This window comes from Mya arenaria, chromosome 6 (assembly GCF_026914265.1).
Source record: "Mya arenaria isolate MELC-2E11 chromosome 6, ASM2691426v1".
NCBI classification, from domain to species: domain Eukaryota; kingdom Metazoa; phylum Mollusca; class Bivalvia; order Myida; family Myidae; genus Mya; species Mya arenaria.
In genome coordinates this window covers 82970049-82988205 of record NC_069127.1, presented here as the reverse complement: position 1 = coordinate 82988205, position 18157 = coordinate 82970049, and the positions used below count along the sequence as shown (strand labels likewise).

Sequence of the window (18157 nt, the reverse complement as noted above, 5' to 3'; positions counted from 1 at the left end):
TTTATGATGTTTAAATGTTCATTTTAACTATCTCAACCCACATCTACATAACATTAACACAGTTTCAGACACTGAGTGCTGATATGGACAGCCAGAGATACCTATCACAGAATGTGTCCAAGGTTCTAGAAGATATCGGGGTCAGCAAATACATTGTTGAAAAGAGGAGGAGAACATGGCTTATGCTGGAGACCAATGCCTCTCTCTCTGCTAAGCTTTCTGGATCAGATATCACTGTGTATCACTTTGGGAGTCAGAGTGAAGGCACAACCACACCCGGAATGATGTCAGATGTTGACATGTTATCCATGTATAATAATGAAGTAGTTCTGCAAGAGTTTAGTGACTTTCAGCCTGGAAAAAAGTGCCTCCTTATGGTAAAGACTGATTCTTCTCCTCCACAACACTGCTACCTCCAACGATTAAAATTAGATCTCCCACAACCATTGACAAAGCGACTTTGGCCTGATGATGTTATTGATGACAAGGGACGAGTCCTGATAAGTAACACATGGTTTGATAAGATAGTTGGTGAAGAGGGGAAGGTATTGTCTCACGGTCCATCTAGAAGTTGGATGGAAGAAGTCGACATTGTGGTCGCTTTTTCCTGCGAAAAACTTCCAGAGGAATGTAAGTTTATGTTTCACAGACCGCGCCCTGGACACTGGCCTAAACTTGAGACATTGGGCAGAGCCAGGAAACAGCCAGCATGTCTTGTACCTCAAGGGCATCCAGAAACTCCATGGTTCTTACCGGAGTGGAGATTTTCTACTTCACTGATAGAAAGATTACTTCTGTTTGACTTCACAACAACACAGATAAAGGTGTACACCTTGCTGAAAATGATTAGGAAAACCTTTATTAAACCACATCTTGGAGAAAAATTCAGCACTTTTCACATCAAAACCGCAGTGATGTTTACTATTGAAAGTTATCCTGAGGATATTTGGAGGGAGGACAATATTGTGCAGTGTGCCATCTATTGCCTCACAACAATACAAAGATGGCTGAAGATAGGTCATTGTCCCCACTTTACTATTGCTGATGTGAACTTGTTTGTTGGAAAACTTCATGAGAATGATAGGGTGTTTGTCTATGATTTCATATCCAGGATTATTTCGGACTGTTTGCAGTGTATATTTTTCATTACTATGGATGATTTTGGTTCAAAACTCTTGAAACAAATCGCTCCGCTGAGGTGTGTGAGTCGTGTTGATGCATTGAGTGAACGGATTGAAACCTACACATCCATTAGAAAGGACTTGTATATCAAAATACTGAAAGGTCTTTGTAGATTACGAATTCAAATACTTGAACAGATGGACACGCATAACTCCCTATGTGAAAAAGTGTTGTTGCTCTTGGAAACAGAGTTTAGTGGCATTGGGTCTAAGGGTACAGAAGCAGAGAGGACCATAAGTAAAATGCTTTTTCCAATGATGTTTGGGCACATTGCAACGGCTAAAGCTTCATTGTGCATTGAAAGAGGGTGTGAAGTAGGTACAGACATTTCCAGTCTCTATGAGAAGTCATTCAAGTTTGACTTGTTATCAAACAGACTCAAGTATGCCTCTATGTTGTACTGCAGTGGGCAGTATCAGGCAGCTGCCAAGGAGCTTTCATTCTGTGAACATCTGTTTGGGTACCATGTCTGGAACTTCTGCAGTTGTAGTAAACATGGATCAGACCCTGACATGGACGATGAAGGATTTAACTGGGCATTACATCACAATGAGCAATACTCACTTCAAATATGTGTAGCTTTGTGTGTAAAGTTTTCAAGATTTGAAACATTTTGCATACCAAAGCATTTAGGGTATGAGATGTATAGGACAAACACCCTTGCAGACTTCCAGGAAAGACACTTCAAGAATGACGCCTGGATGAGTTATGCCGTTGTTGATGCTGTTCCCCTCATGTTTTACCTCCAGTACCTCACATACAGGCAACTCAACATGTCTGAGAAAAAGGTAACTGCCTTGGAGAAACTAGACAGCTACGCCTTCTACCCCAGGGGCTCCCCAGGCCATATAGACACTATCTGCAACATGCTGGGGCACTGCTACGAGCTGGAGAAACTAGACAGCTACGCCTTCTACCCCAGGGGCTCCCCAGGCCATATAGACACTATCTGCAACATGCTGGGGCACTGCTACGAGCTGGAGAACAACCTGGAAGAAGCTTCGACCTTTTACAAGGATTCTTTATATGTGAGGCCAAGAAACAATGCTGCCATCTGGCACATCATCCGACTGATATGCAATGCTTTATACAAGCAATAAGTCTTGGGTTAATTTTAGACATTTTTATGTTAGGTTTTTTCATGGCCAACAATAAAAGGTAGGTAGGTCAGAATCATTAAACAGTCGAAATCTGTTTGCTCGATACCTGAGGGAGCAGCCAAAACACTTTGAGCATCGCGAATATAGAGCTTAGCAGTTATGGTTACATAGAGTAAAAAAAATTGGTCCTTTACATCAAGTTCGAGCTAACAAGGAAATCAAGTCGAGCCATATCAAGCCGACAGGCTTCAACTGTATATACACTATTTATATTTTAGTTGTGTCTCATATTCATTCACACTTTAAGAAGGCACAATTTGGTCTAGGTTCATTTATGTGTCTTTCTTGTGCAAAAAACTATGAACTCTGTATCCAAAAAGGAGAGGAAAAAAATGTTAGAAAGAATTGTCTGCTGGCAATAAAAAGTTGAGCGCAAAAGAAACTGGAAACGTTTTGTTTTACTTTAACATGGCACTGTCTGAGAGTTTGCATTTCCTAAAAGATGCTTTTAAGACAAGTAGAAATGTTGGACTCGGGTTCCCGACCAACAATGACCTGCAGGCATAACCACACCTGGACCCATATACAAATGTTTCACACCACAAATTAAACACAACATAGAATATTAGTAATACTGTTTCATCCTGTGACATGAAAAATAATAGGCCCTTCTTAATTAAACAAGAGGTGTCATAAGACAGCGCTAGACTACATTGTTTTGACTTAGAAGAGATTACAAGTATGATGTAAGGCCACACCAAATTAATGTTTCGTTCCTCGGATTTTTGCCAAAAAAAATTGGAGCGAGCAAGCGAAAAAAACGAAGCGAGCGCAGAGCTAAAATATATTTTTCCTTATATTCAATATAAATGAGAAAGATTGTTCAATATAATTGCCCTCAAAACCATTTTAATGCCATCTTGAACTGAACCTCTAATGGACATTAGGAAAATGTCGGAATGCATACTATTTATTCATCCGTGTTTAGTACAAACATATGGATAAATCTAATTTCTTATATAATTAAAACATACTTTAATATGACGATCATTCATAATAATAAATAACCCTGCTTTTAGTAAAAAGTTTGAAACTGATATAAATCTACCTGAATAATTTTAACATCATATGCAACTGTATTTAGACATACTAAGGATTGATTTTGGATTTGTAAAAAATGATCACTTACACAGGCATCATCAAACATCAATCTCCATATAACATAGACTAAATTTTGTTTTTATTATCACAGGAAATGCAATGACATGTGCTTATCAAAACAAAAAAAAACAAGGGTATTTTTCAGAGTACTTTTTTTGGTTATTTAGATGTTTTTATGTACCAGCCAATTGTATATGCCCCCCAAGTCTGGAATAGCAGGGACTTTGACTTCCGGTCTCTCAAAACCCGAGTAAAATACCCGACCTGTAGAGACACACTGCTGGTAAAATCCCCGCCAAATGGCCGCGCAACCCCGGATACCTATGTGAGGCCCATTCCCGACTATTTTCAATATGAAGACAAAACCACATTCACTAGGCACTGCGGGGCCACCTGAAAGGTATAAACACAGCCCGTAGCCTCTGCTGTCCCCGGTATACCCCTGGAACAGGGCGAGGGGTGGGCGGGGCAGTGGTTACAATTGACACGTGCATTAGTATGATTACAATCCCGGATTATGCTGCAAATAAAAACAAAATATAAGATGATAAACTTAGGCTTACTTATGTTGAGGTGTAATCCAGACCATTGTTTATATCGCTATTTGTGAAAAGATATTTGTTCAAAAATGTTATTTTGTCAGAATTTGATCAAAAATGAGCTTGATACATCAATTTGGACCAAACAATGACTCATGTTCCAGTTAAGTTGCCCTGTCAATTTGCGATTCTAGTTCACTTTTTAATTTGATTGTTTTATTGCTTTTGACAGGCACATATTACATCATTATTGTATTTACTTCTAAGTCAAAGCGGCGTACATAGTCGAGCGCGCTGCCTTACAACAGCTCTTGTTCTATTAACAGTAACTTTGACCTTGACCTTGATCCTAGGGGCCTCAAATGCTTTCCCATGAAAGGTCTCCATAAACTCTTTGTATATACCAAGTTTGGTCACTATATGCCAAACCTAGCTAAAATTCGATACATAAGGTGACTTTGATGCTGCACTCCCACCAGCCAGCCCGAACAATGACGCAAGTAATAACTTGTTTTCCCTTTATGAAAACCTGGTTAAGAATATAAAAATGTGCCTGTCCAAAGAAATTAAAAGAAAAAAAGGTCAATCAAGGGCCATGATTTGTATTTTGGGTTAAAATGATGTTATATAACCTTATTGTAACCTTCTTGCCCTAAAACTTAAGCAGACACCGACGCTGGGGCGAGTAGTTAAGCCCTCCTTATTCTTCGAATAATCAAGCTAAAAATATATTGAACAATCACTTTCAAGTTAATCAACCCAGGTAGAACTGGAAATATTTATATTGAAAACTGTTGATATATCATGTAAAAGGATGGGGATATGAATTTTCCAGTCATCCTTTCATTTGTGACACAAATTTATTGATCAACTGATATTTTTGGTCTTATATGTTGCTGTATGATAAAAGTTCCCCTGTATCCACAGCTAAGTAGTTCCCCTGTATAGAAAGCTAAGTAAATCTGGAATACTGAAATCAATAAACAAGAAAGCATCACTTTATAAAGTTTATTATGTCTATCAGATATAAATTAAAAATAAATAAATAATAAAAACACATAAATAAAATATTGTTTATACTCAACACTTTGTGAAGATCTGCTAGCATCGCAAACTACTCGTAATATGGATCACTTATTGTAAGTACAAAAACATTTCAATATGACTATCACCATCCGATTGTACAAATCTGGTTAAGTCTTGGTCAATGATAGCCAAAACATTTATTGGAAGGTCAATATCTTTCCGACAATTACTATTTACCCATTAAATGTGATCATTAAATGTGCACACTAGCTTAACAATTACCGGTGAAAACTTACAAAATTTGAAACATTCATTTACACCCTTTAGTATTGTTACAGTACTTTACTTGCAGAAAACAAAGACAAGAACACCTATGGAAATAAAGGTAGCTGCTGTATTCTTCACACACAAACAACATGTCCTTTTTTACCAGTCAATCAAGGGGCATAATTTATCAAATATTTTAGAATTACTGGAATCACTACACAAACGATATAATTACTGGACAAATATTAAATGTGTACTAAATCACATGTCTACATCAAAAGTGTTTTTCAACGTTATGGCCAACCCACTGACAATTACATCAAAACTGATAAGATATTTTCCCTGCTTCTTCGAAAAACAGACAAACTTATACAAAACTTCTGAAAAAAGGTAATATGAGCCTAATTTTGGTACAATATTGTTTGATTGCTTAATTCACTTAAATAACATTTTAGGAAGCAATACTGAAAATATCATGATGAGATCTCTATAAGTTTACAAGTAAGACCTTGCATTGACCATTTTGAATACTAAATTTAACACCACTTTAAAAAGTAGTTATCCCTATATTCTCGAAATTGTTACATATCAATCTGAAAACAATAACTGGCATCTGAGAATCCATATCGGCTGAACAGTTTTACATCTTGGTTTTATTTTTAATAAACACTTATGGACCTTGACATTTATTTGACAAAACAAATAACACAATGGTAACAGTTGGAAAGAATAGAAAACTGAAAATGGTTGTTTTGTTTCCAACTCCTGCAGTCATTGTTTGGTTTAAAGTCTTAGAAAAACTATTATAAAATAAAAGACATGACGATTAGAGAGAGCAAGGCAGAAACCTAAAGAAGTGATAGATTACACTGTTTTTACAAGGGAGGGTACAGAATGCTTAGTTAAGTCAATAATGCATTATAAAACACACAGGTACCGTGAATGATTTATACATGCACAATGTATCAACAGTAACCATTGGTAACCATGAAATTATCTATGCATGCACAATGTATCAACAGTAAGCATTGGTTACCATGAAATTATCTATGCATGCACAATGTATCAACAGTAACCATTGGTAACCATGAAATTATCTATGCATGCACAATGTATCAACAGTAAGCATTGGTTACCATGAAATTATCTATGCATGCACAATGTATCAACAGTAACCATTGGTAACCATGAAATTATCTATGCATGCACAATGTATCAACAGTAAGCATTGGTTACCATGAAATTATCTATGCATGCACAATGTATCAACAGTAACCATTGGTGTTCATGAAATTATCTATGCATGCACAATGTATATCAGCAGTAACCATTGGTAACCATGAAATTATCTATGCATGCACAATGTATCAACAGTAACCATTGGTAACAATGAAATTATCTATGCATGCACAATGTACATCAACCGTAACCATTGGTAACCATGAAATCATCTATGCATGCACAATGTACATCAACGGTAAACATGAAATGATCCATACAATGTATAATGCACAATGAATATCACAGACAACAATAATATAGTAAGTTTAACATCCACTGATGTAAATACAAACACAAAACATTTGAATAACAGTTCACATCATCACTTTAATGTGAAACTCAATAACGGTATGTATCAATAGCAGTTTATTGACTTCTTGCAATAGGGTGATGTATTTTACCATCAGTAATCACTATAATAACACACAGAAAAGTACCCAAGATAGCAAGTAACTGAACATTGCCATCTTTAATTCTATGTTTACATTGGTTACTGGATTATTGATATGCACTGTTACTGTAAGATGATTCTATTTGTTGGTTCTCGTTTTCTACTTGCGGACATAATCCAATACAGATGATGACACATGGTTCGTAATTGAATATGAAGCATGAGAACTTGCAAAACTTTTACCACAGTAATAATTTATCTCCAGCAACTATGCAACTGTTTGGATTTATCGTTCACTTATCCCAAGCCTAGTATCTTCTGAAAACACCTAACATTGGAACCCTCTGGCTCATGTTAAATGGAGACTAATTTGAAGTCACTAAATATTGACAACAGTATGGCCAGCTACAGTGCTACTGTTGGATTTATTTATAATTCTCTCCATAACTTATTTATAATTCTCTCCATAACTTCCTCTAGCCTTGTAGCCGCTGAGAGGTCACCTGTCACACGTAGCCGCCCGCTCATGTATGCGGAGAGGGGCTTCAGGTTCCCGGAGAACATTCTCTGCATATCCTGCGTGGTGAGCTCCAAGGTAACATCTGGGTTTCCTCTCGGGTCTGGGCCCTGCCCTACCGACCCTGTACCTGTCAACAGTTGGACAATGTATACAAATACCAGTAACTTAAATTGTTATACTGCACATGGTATTCATTATTTCTTGCTATAAATATCCTTTTAAAATGTATTATTTGGTGTTTATTATCAAAAACGAATCTAATACAATTCTTCAGATAAAGAAAAAGAAACACACACATACTCCGCTTTAAATATAAGAACAAGTGCTAACGAAGCTCATGTTCACTTTGCTATGTAAAACTGTTCAGCATTGTAGTCCATTCCAGTATGTATAAACATATGAACAAGTGAATCTTACCATGACTGAGATCCAGGTAGAATGTGCCGCCGCTGGGTCCGGACAGCTTAAACTGGTATGTGGCTCCAACAGCCCTCACCAAACTCTCCCCGAGTACCCCACGGACAAGATCCACAAGACTACCGGGCGTAACCTTTACCTCCACGGCAACATCCTCACACCCAACCGCCCCGTCTGCATCACCCATGGCAACAGTTTCCATGTTGACCTCTTGTTTCTTGGTAGTCATGGACGGGGCCATATCTGAATTGGAAGGCGGTTGTGAACTAGTTAGCTAGGCCCATAACTATGGCTATAATAATTTTATATGATAAAATATTATTATCCTAGTACTTCATGTAAGTGTTTAATCTTAAGTTGGTGAAGTACTTGGATAATAATAATTTAACTATGAAACAAGAGCATTGCAAGGGAATGCCATGGCTTGTTGTTGTTGTTTTCAGTCAAGCAAGGGGCATAACTCCAAAGTTATTAAAGCCATAGTTCTGAACCCAACAACACAAGTATGCATTGGTATCAGGTGTACCAAGTTTGATGTGAATATCTAGAAGAATATTATTAAGGCCAAGGTTAAATATTTTGCACGCCAACATGAACAAGGCCAAGGGTATTACAATAACTCAATTTTTTATTGAAAAAACAACACACAAGCTTGAGAACTTAACACCAAATCATGACAAAATTGTCAACTAGTAATTGACTCTTCGAAATGATACCTCAAAAAATTACTTCTCACTATGAAAGTTATTGAAAACAAGTGAGAACAATAGCCCTTTTACTAAAATTATCTACCATAGTCTCCATTGTACACAGAAAACACGGTCCACTTCTATACTGCTTAAAAACTGTAGGCTACTTGCTGTGTTTTTGGCTTTTTATATACTTGGGCTGCAGTTGCTGATCATAAACCCCAGTCTTAACAATGACATTTAACATTATTGAACATAGGTACCTGGAAACAGGGACTGAGTTAATTGCTGGAACACCTGTGAGATCCCTCCCTGGCCCCCAAGCCCTGGAAGTATGCCAGGGTCCTTTGCAGCCTGTAACACCTTGATGGGAGACCTAAAAGAAACAAGTTTAAATAACAAGTTAGGAGAAAAAAGGTATTGTTTCATTCAATGTTTCATTTTATTAACGTTTAAACTCCATGGTACAACATAATTTAGATATAACATGTATTTTTTTATTCTTATGGTAAATACCGAATTTTAATATTGGCTTAAGGCTTAAGCAGATCACTGAACATCTTTTCAACTACAAGATTACTCACAGTTGTATTCTCTCTAGCACTACGCCCCAGGGAACAGCAGTGTTGTTACAGCTCTCCTGAAATTGGGAAATAATCATAAACTCCACATACAATGATTGTTAGTTTCATTATTGTGTGCCTTATATGTTTTGAATAATAAATAGGATTTGAATTCCCATTCTTGATTGCGGTTTCTATCATAAAATAAATTCTACTCAATACAAACAACAACCTGAGCATAAGTATAACATACATTTGACATTCTCCATGAGGGTGATAGTTACTTTTGAATTGCTCTATGAGAACTATCATTGCCTTCACACCCTTCCCCTAGGACTAACATTACCTCTTGAGTTGCTCCATGAGAACCACCATTACTGTGACTCACTCCATGAGGTCTATCATTACCTTGACTTGCTCCATGACCCCTACTGTTTCCTTGATTTGCTCCTTGACAACTATCACTACCATGACTCACTCCATGACGACTACCATAATCTTGACTTGCTCAATTACAACCACAATTTCCGTGACACACTCAATGAACACTTTAATTACCATGAGTCTCTCAATAACCACAACCATTACCTTGACTTGCTCCATGACAACTATCAATACATTGACTCACTCCATAAACACTACCATCACCTTGACTCACTCCTTGAACACTACCAATTTGCCTCGACTCACTCCATGAACACTATCATTACCTTGACTAACTCCATGAACACTATCATTACCAATTTACCTTAACTCACTCCATGAACACTACCATTAACGTGACTCACTCCATGAACACTACCATTACCTTGAGTCACTCCATGAACACTATCATTACATTGACTCACTCCATATAGCCTATCATTACCTTGACTCACTCCATGAACACTATCATTACCTTGACTCACTCCATGAACACAATCATTACCAATTAACCTTGACTCACTCCATGCACACTATCATTACCATGACTCACTCCATGAACACTATCATTACCTTGACTCACTCCATGAACCCTATCATTACCTTGACTCACTCCATGAACACTATCATTACCAATTTACCTTAACTCACTCCATGAACACTACCATTATCTTGACTCACTCCATGAACACTATCATTACCTTGACTCACTCCATGAACCCTATCATTTCCTTGACTAACTCCATGAACACTATCATTACCAATTTACCTTAACTCACTCCATGAACACTACCATTACCGTGACTCACTCCATGAACACTATCATAACCTTGACTCACTCCATATAGCCTATCATTACCTTGACTCACTCCATGAACACTATCATTTCATTGACTCACTCCATGAACACTACCATTACATTGACTCACTCCATGAACACTTTCATTACCTTGACTCACTCCATACAGCCTATCATTACCTTGACTCACTCCATGAACTTTATCATTACCATGACTCACTTCATGAACACAATCTTTACCAATTAACCTTGACTCACTCCATGCACACTATCATTACCTTGACTCCCTCCATGAACACTATCATTACATTGACTCACTCCATGAACCCTTTCATTACCATGACTCACTCCATGAACACTATCATTACCTTGACTCACTCCATGAACACTGTCATTACCTTAACACACTCCATGATGACAATCATTACCTTGGTTTGCTCCATTATGACTATCATCACCTTGGTTTGCTCCATTATGACTAACATTACCTTGGTTTGCTCCAGGACGACTTTCATTACCTTGGTTTGCTCCATGACGACTTTCATTACCTTGGTTTGCTCCATGACGACTTTCATTACCTTGGTTTGCTCCATGACGACTTTCATTACCTTGGTTTGCTCCATGACCACTTTCATTACCTTGATTTGCTCCATGACGACTTTCATTACCTTGATTTGCTCCATGACAACTTTCATTACCTTGATTTGCTCCATGACGACTTTCATTACCTTGATATGCTCCATCATGACTATCATTACCTTGACTCACTCCATGAACCCTATCATTACCTTGACTTACTCCATGAACACTATCATTACCTTGACTCACTCCATGAACCCTATCATTTCCTTGACTAACTCCATGAACACTATCATTACCAATTTACCTTAACTCACTCCATGAACACTACCATTACCGTGACTCACTCCATGAACACTATCATTACCTTGACTCACTCCATATAGCCTATCATTACCTTGACTCACTCCATGAACACTATCATTTCATTGACTCACTCCATGAACACTACCATTACCTTGACTCACTCCATGAACACTTTCATTACCTTGACTCACTCCATACAGCCTATCATTACCTTGACTCACTCCATGAACTTTATCATTACCATGACTCACTCCATGAACACAATCTTTACCAATTAACCTTGACTCACTCCATGCACACTATCATTACCTTGACTCCCTCCATGAACACTATCATTACATTGACTCACTCCATGAACCCTTTCATTACCATGACTCACTCCATGAACACTATCATTACCTTGACTCACTCCATGAACACTGTCATTACCTTAACACACTCCATGATGACAATCATTACCTTGGTTTGCTCCATTATGACTATCATCACCTTGGTTTGCTCCATTATGACTAACATTACCTTGGTTTGCTCCATGACGACTTTCATTACCTTGGTTTGCTCCATGACGACTTTCATTACCTTGGTTTGCTCCATGACCACTTTCATTACCTTGGTTTGCTCCATGACGACTTTCATTACCTTGGTTTGCTCCCTTACGACTTTCATTACCTTGATTTGCTCCATGACGACTTTCATTACCTCGGTTTGCTCCATGACGACTTTCATTACCTTGGTTTGCTCCATGAAGACTATCATCAACTTAATTTGCTCCAGTACGACTTTCATTACCTTGATTTGCTCCATAATGACTATCATCACCTTGATTTGCTTCATGATGACTCCTATCACTACCTTGACTTAATCAATGATGACTATCATCAACTTGATTTGCTCCATGACGACTTTCAGCCCTTAATTTGCTCCATGATGACTATCATCACCTTGATTTGCTCCATGATGACTCCTATCATTACCTTGACTTACTCAATGTTGACTATCATTACCTTGATTTGCTCCATGATGACTATCATTACCTTGACTTGCTCCATGATGACTCCTATCATTACCTTGACTTACTCAATGATGACTATCATTACCTTGGTTTGCTCCATGATGACTATCATCACCTTGATTTGCTCCATGACGACTTTCATTACCTTGATTTGCTCCATGACAACTTTCATTACCTTGATTTGCTCCATGACGACTTACCTTGATTTGCTCCATCATGACTAACATTACCTTGATTTGCTCCATCATGACTAACATAACCTTGACTTGCTCCATGAAGACTTTCATTACCTTGATTTGCTCCATGACGACTCCTATCATTACCTTGGTTTGCTCCATGATGACTATCATAACCTTGATTTGCTCCATGACGACTTTCATCACCTTGATTTGCACAATGATGACTCCTATCATTACCTTGACTTAATCAATGATGACTATCATCAACTTGATTTGCTCCATGACGACTTACATTACCTTGATTTGCTCCATGACGATTATCATTACCTTGACTAGCTCCATGACGACTTTCATTACCTTGATTTGCTCCATGACGATTATCATTACCTTGACTTGCTCCATGAAGACTTTCATTACTTTGATTTGCTCCATGACGACTTTCATTACCTTGATTTGCTCCATCATGACTAACATTACCTTGACTTGCTCCATGAAGACTCCTATCATTACCTTGACCTACTCAATGATGACTAACATTACCTTGACTTGCTCAATGATGACTATCATTACCTTGATTTGCTCCATGACAACTTACATTACCTTGACTCACTCCATGACAACTAACATTACCTTGACTTGCTCCATGACAACTTACATTACCTTGACTCACTCCATGACAACTAATATTACCTTGATTTGCTCCATGACAATTTACATTACCTTGACTCACTCCATGACAACTTATATTACCTTGACTTACTCAATGAGGACTAACATTACCTTGACTTGCTCCATGAGGACTAACATTACCTTGACTTGCTCCATGAAGACTCCAATCATTACCTTGACCTACTCAATGATGACTAACATTACCTTGACTTGCTCAATGATGACTATCATTACCTTGATTTGCTCCATGACAACTTACATTACCTTGACTCACTCCATGACAACTAACATTACCTTGACTTGCTCCATGACAACTTACATTACCTTGACTCACTCCATTACAACTAACATTACCTTGATTTGCTCCATGACAACTTACATTACCTTGACTCACTCCATGACAACTTATATTACCTTGACTTACTCAATGAGGACTAACATTACCTTGACTTGCTCCATGAGGACTAACATTACCTTGACTTGCTCCATGAAGACTCCTAACATTACCTTGACCTACTCAATGATGACTATCATTACCTTGACTAGCTCAATGATGACTATCATTACCTTGATTTGCCCCATGACAACTTACATTACCTTGACTCACTCCATGACAACTAACATTACCTTGACTTGCTCCATGACAACTTACATTACCTTGACTCACTCCATGACAACTAACATTACCTTGATTTGCTCCATGACAACTTACATTACCTTGACTCACTCCATGACAACTAACATTACCTTGACTTGCTCCATGACAACTTACATTACCTTGACTCACTCCATGACAACTAACATTACCTTGATTTGCTCCATGACAACTTACATTACCTTGACTCACTCCATGACAACTTATATTACCTTGACTTGCTCCATGAGAACTATCTGTTTATTCTCTATATCCTGCAGGTCATGTTTTGTGAGCGAGTTCATCACAGAGTTTCTAACAAGCCCACGCAGAGACGTGTTCATGTCCTGTACATTTGTCACAGACTTGATCGCATCAGTGATCCTGAAATACACATCGGCACCCAGCTCTATGATGCCCGCATCTGTTGTTATCAGCTGAAAGAAATGAAGTAGAAGTATCTTTCGTTATTGGGAAAAAGGTTCCCAATATATGACACATTTATATCATTATAGAAGTGGGAGATATATGTATGATTTTTTTTTACAATACCAGATACACATTTTACGAATATGCAGGCTTTCCAGAGTTGGTAGAAGACAATGAATTTTACTGCCTCATGAAATAACATTACATGTACATCTGAAAATAGTAGAAGTTAATATCTTTACATAAATGTTATTACTCTGTAAAAGCAAACATGTAAGTTGTATTTGTTGCAAATGTGTATAATTAGATTACCTGTATAGGAGGGACATTAAATGCCTTTATTCTCATATCAACTTTCTTCACCCTGTCAATACATGGCAGCACAAAGTTAACACCTGGAAAAAAGAAGGTTGATAAATGCTATACATATATATATATATATATATATAAGTACCAAAGAAATCATTGTTTTTTGTGAAACTAATAGTATGATTGAACATACATTATTTTTTTTAAATATTGTGTTGCGCAATAGACATTACATCAGTTATCATTAAACCGTATCGTCCGAAGTTTAATTCATTCATTTTTCCATCCCATATATATTGTCACTATCTGAAGCTCACCAGGGCCCTTGACCTTCTGTAGCCGTCCCAGTCTGAACACAACCAGTCTCTCACATTCCGACACTGTCTGCAAATAAACAAATATTGAACATCAGTAAAGAATGATTAAAATAAGTTTGTGTTAGACCAACTAAATCAATAACACAATTGGGTATGCAAAGACATGTTTTATCACTTTAAAAAGGCTAAAATTGCTGAGACTGGGTTTTATCCAGACAATATGCGCTGCATCACTTTATAGTCATCAATCTTTGAAAGTTTGGTAGAAATCCCATGAAAAACGTAAGAGCAGTTGCGAAGAAACCAATTTTAAATGTAAAATAAGCAAAGGTCAATAACTCTTTCAAAAAATAGTCGAATCAGGAAAGCCCGACAATATGCGTTGCTTCACTTTATGATCATAAATCTGTGAAAGTTTGGTAAAAATCGAATGAAAAATGTAAGAGGAGTTGCGAAGAAACCAATTTTAAATGTAAAATAAGCAAAGCAAATTCCTCTTTCAAAAATGGTCGAATCGCAAAAGCTCGAAAATATGCGCTGCTTCACTTTATGATCATCAATCTGTGAAAGTTTGGTAGAAATCGCATGAGAAATGTAAGAGGAGATGCAAAGAAATGAATGTGGGACGGGTGGACGCACACACGCATGCACGCCTACCATTACTATATCTTCTCGCCTTTTCAAGGCGGGGATAATAAGGTGGATCCATCAGCACTCTGTCTTTTCAAATTTAGGAGTTAAATAAACCATTGCAAGCAAAGATGGATCTTCAAGTAAATATGACGCAATCAGTAAATGAAACATCATAGTTTCAGGAATATGACTCTTAAAACAAAACAACCTTCAAGAAAAAAACAAAAGGTATGGATAAAGATAGGAGTGTTTTGTTTTTTTAAAAGTATGCAAAATTTCAAAAAGTTGGGTTTTTACGGGCAAAAAGTAGGGATAGCAGGGATCTTAACTTTTGAAGAATTAAAGGTCATCTGAACTTTTTGACCAATTATGTTGTACATGTGTTTGATGGACTTGCCTATAATCTTATTAAAGTAATTGGGCAGCTAGGGGACAGGTCTCCCCGAAAAATTTGAAATTGAGTGCTTCATTTCTTGCATCCTAGGTCATTCTGAGGACAATTTATGAATATTATAACTATTAATGTGCATTTATTACATATATATTACACACTATTATTTTTCAATCTATTTTCACAGAAAAGTAGAAATGGTAGGGCTTTTGAAAAAAAATGTATGGAAAAAAAGAGCCTTACATAAAAAGTTTGAAAACAATTATATTCGGTAAATCCTACAGACTTCTTGCGTAAAGTTTACTTCAAAGGATGTCAAAGTGACAAATTTTGAAGTATAATACCTATTTTTGATTGTCATAGTCCACTAAATCATATATATATTAGCACACTAACCTTTATGACAAATATGGCTGAGATGGGGAATGTGGCGATGCAGAACAGCACACACAGCACAGTGATCAGGTACCTGCATACCCTTGACAACAGAGGCTCCTTCACTGAAACTCAAAGCCAAATTGTCACAAATCAATACAAACCTATAGGTTGATTCTTACAAGCTGCACCATTAACTTCATATTCAAAACATCAACAACTGAACTTTTTTTTTTTCATTTTTTTATTTTTTTTTTGTATTAAACCATTAATATTCAAAACTTACAGTTTAATAAGGGATTCCGAATCAGGGGTAGTTCCGAATCAGTCGTTTAAATTTACCTGAAAATATCTGAGAATGACCTGCATATGAAATTTTTCTTACATATGTATTGTGTTTGATGCTTTGTTATTGCTTACAACAATTTTAGAACGTGTACACATCAAAACTGCCTTTGTGTACATGTTTACAAATATCGCACATGGAACAATTTTACTGACGCACCAGTAATGGAAATGAGCTTTGGGTGAAACAACATCAAATAAATAGGTAAACAAGTGGTAAATACTTGTTATTTTGGGTTTTTACATAAAATTGATATTTACTTTAACAGATGCTAGCACCCCACAAAAATATGTTGAGATTAAATATTGATTTTACATCGAAAATCTTTGGCTTTATCCATGTTTGTTTCAACATACATGTGTTTGACAATTCAAGTTGGTTTTGAAACGACCCCCAACTTCAGAGAACAGATGATGCAGTGATTGGATAAAACAGCCAAACATATCACGTGATCCTAAACACCTTCAATTGATTCGGAATTCCTACAACGAGTGTGTATATTTAGACAACAAGATATATGAACTACAGAAGTCTCATCATAACTTGAAAGTAATATAAATCTAGTCTATATGAGCTCCTGAACAAGTATTGTTTCATTTAACTGACTATCCTAATATTAATACAGCACTGGATTTGTCCTTACTGATTCGGAATCCCTTACTCGACTGTACTGTTCTAAACCCAGTTATAGAGATTTATGTTTGTAAGAAGTAGTCTTTCACAGACTTTATGTTAGAGACAATTATAAACCAAATTGAATTACTTTGTTTATTGTTATTATTCTGATCAAACACCAAAAAGGAAATTCATAAACTATAAACTACGCACCAACTGATACAGAGAGGCCATTTTGAGCCATGCGCTTGTCATCTAGTCCATATGAGAAGATGGACTTGTAGTTTTTATCTGCGATTTCCCCTGTTCCAAATGCGTTATAAGAGGAGAAGTCAAACGTTACCCTCTGGCCTCTGTCTGGGTCCTCCGTAGAAAGTCTGGTGTATTTTGCTGCCATAGTTTACCTCATCTGGTGCACAAAATAGATCATACTTTAATGTAAATAATAAACTAAATTGTACTTGTAGCATCAAATAATAAAGAGCAATTTAGTTGAACAATCCAGACATCAATTATATTATCCAGCAACATCTAGGTTTTTACAAACTGTTCTTTCTACTTTTATGTATAGCAAGTTTAAATAAAATCTAAAAACTATCACTGAACATTACTTTATAATCAGTGATATGTAACCTTAAAAGATGCGAAAATATGTTACATGGCCATATTACCTTGCAGTTATAATTGAAATATATCAAACAATGAAATAACATTAACAATCACGTATTGGTTCTTATTAAATCGAATAATTAACATTCCATGAAGAATATTAATATTGTATTGCACAATGCAATCAACGCTTTAATTGGGCAGCGTCTTTTAGAGTATTTAGTGTTTAATCGACTATTCATACAATAAAGTAGATTTATTTTAATAGTTTGCAGTTTTTTTTATCCCTATATCCTAAATAAGCCTGAATATACTCCTTTTTATAGATCTTACATTCAAAATCTATAAAACATGATTGCATCCGCATTTTAAAACCGGTTTACTCATTAGACATTG

The 18157-nt window shown here is 36.7% G+C and overlaps 1 protein-coding gene across 2 annotated transcripts; it reads right to left on the bottom strand.

Moving 5' to 3' along the window:
* Positions 1-4976: 4976 nt before the first annotated feature.
* Positions 4977-17959, bottom strand: LOC128236810 (stomatin-like protein 1). 2 transcript variants are annotated; one of them, XM_052951919.1, is made up of 10 exons: positions 17824-17959; positions 17366-17561; positions 16213-16322; positions 14793-14859; positions 14479-14561; positions 13971-14174; positions 9158-9213; positions 8837-8949; positions 7885-8127; positions 4977-7594 (listed from the first exon to the last, which is right to left on the bottom strand). In XM_052951919.1, the coding sequence occupies exons 2-10, from the start codon at positions 17547-17549 to the stop codon at positions 7377-7379; spliced, it is 1278 nt and encodes a 425-aa protein (XP_052807879.1). In that variant the 5' UTR covers positions 17550-17561; positions 17824-17959; the 3' UTR covers positions 4977-7376. The 2 variants fall into 2 exon arrangements, with proteins under 2 accessions (XP_052807879.1, XP_052807880.1); XM_052951920.1 differs by having other exon boundaries at positions 16213-16316.
* Between the last annotated feature and the right edge of the window lie 198 nt (positions 17960-18157).

Bases quoted from the DNA above. Each gene is read 5' to 3' on its own strand.
- LOC128236810 (XM_052951919.1), bottom strand. From the start codon at position 17,549: ATGGCAGCAAAATACACCAGACTTTCTACGGAGGACCCAGACAGAGGC. The intron at 14,860-16,212 runs GTTAGTGTGCTA...GTTTATTTGCAG, and splicing joins CAGCCATATTTGTCATAAAG to ACAGTGTCGGAATGTGAGAG. The intron at 8,128-8,836 runs GTACCTATGTTC...CTTCCAATTCAG, and splicing joins AACTCAGTCCCTGTTTCCAG to ATATGGCCCCGTCCATGACT.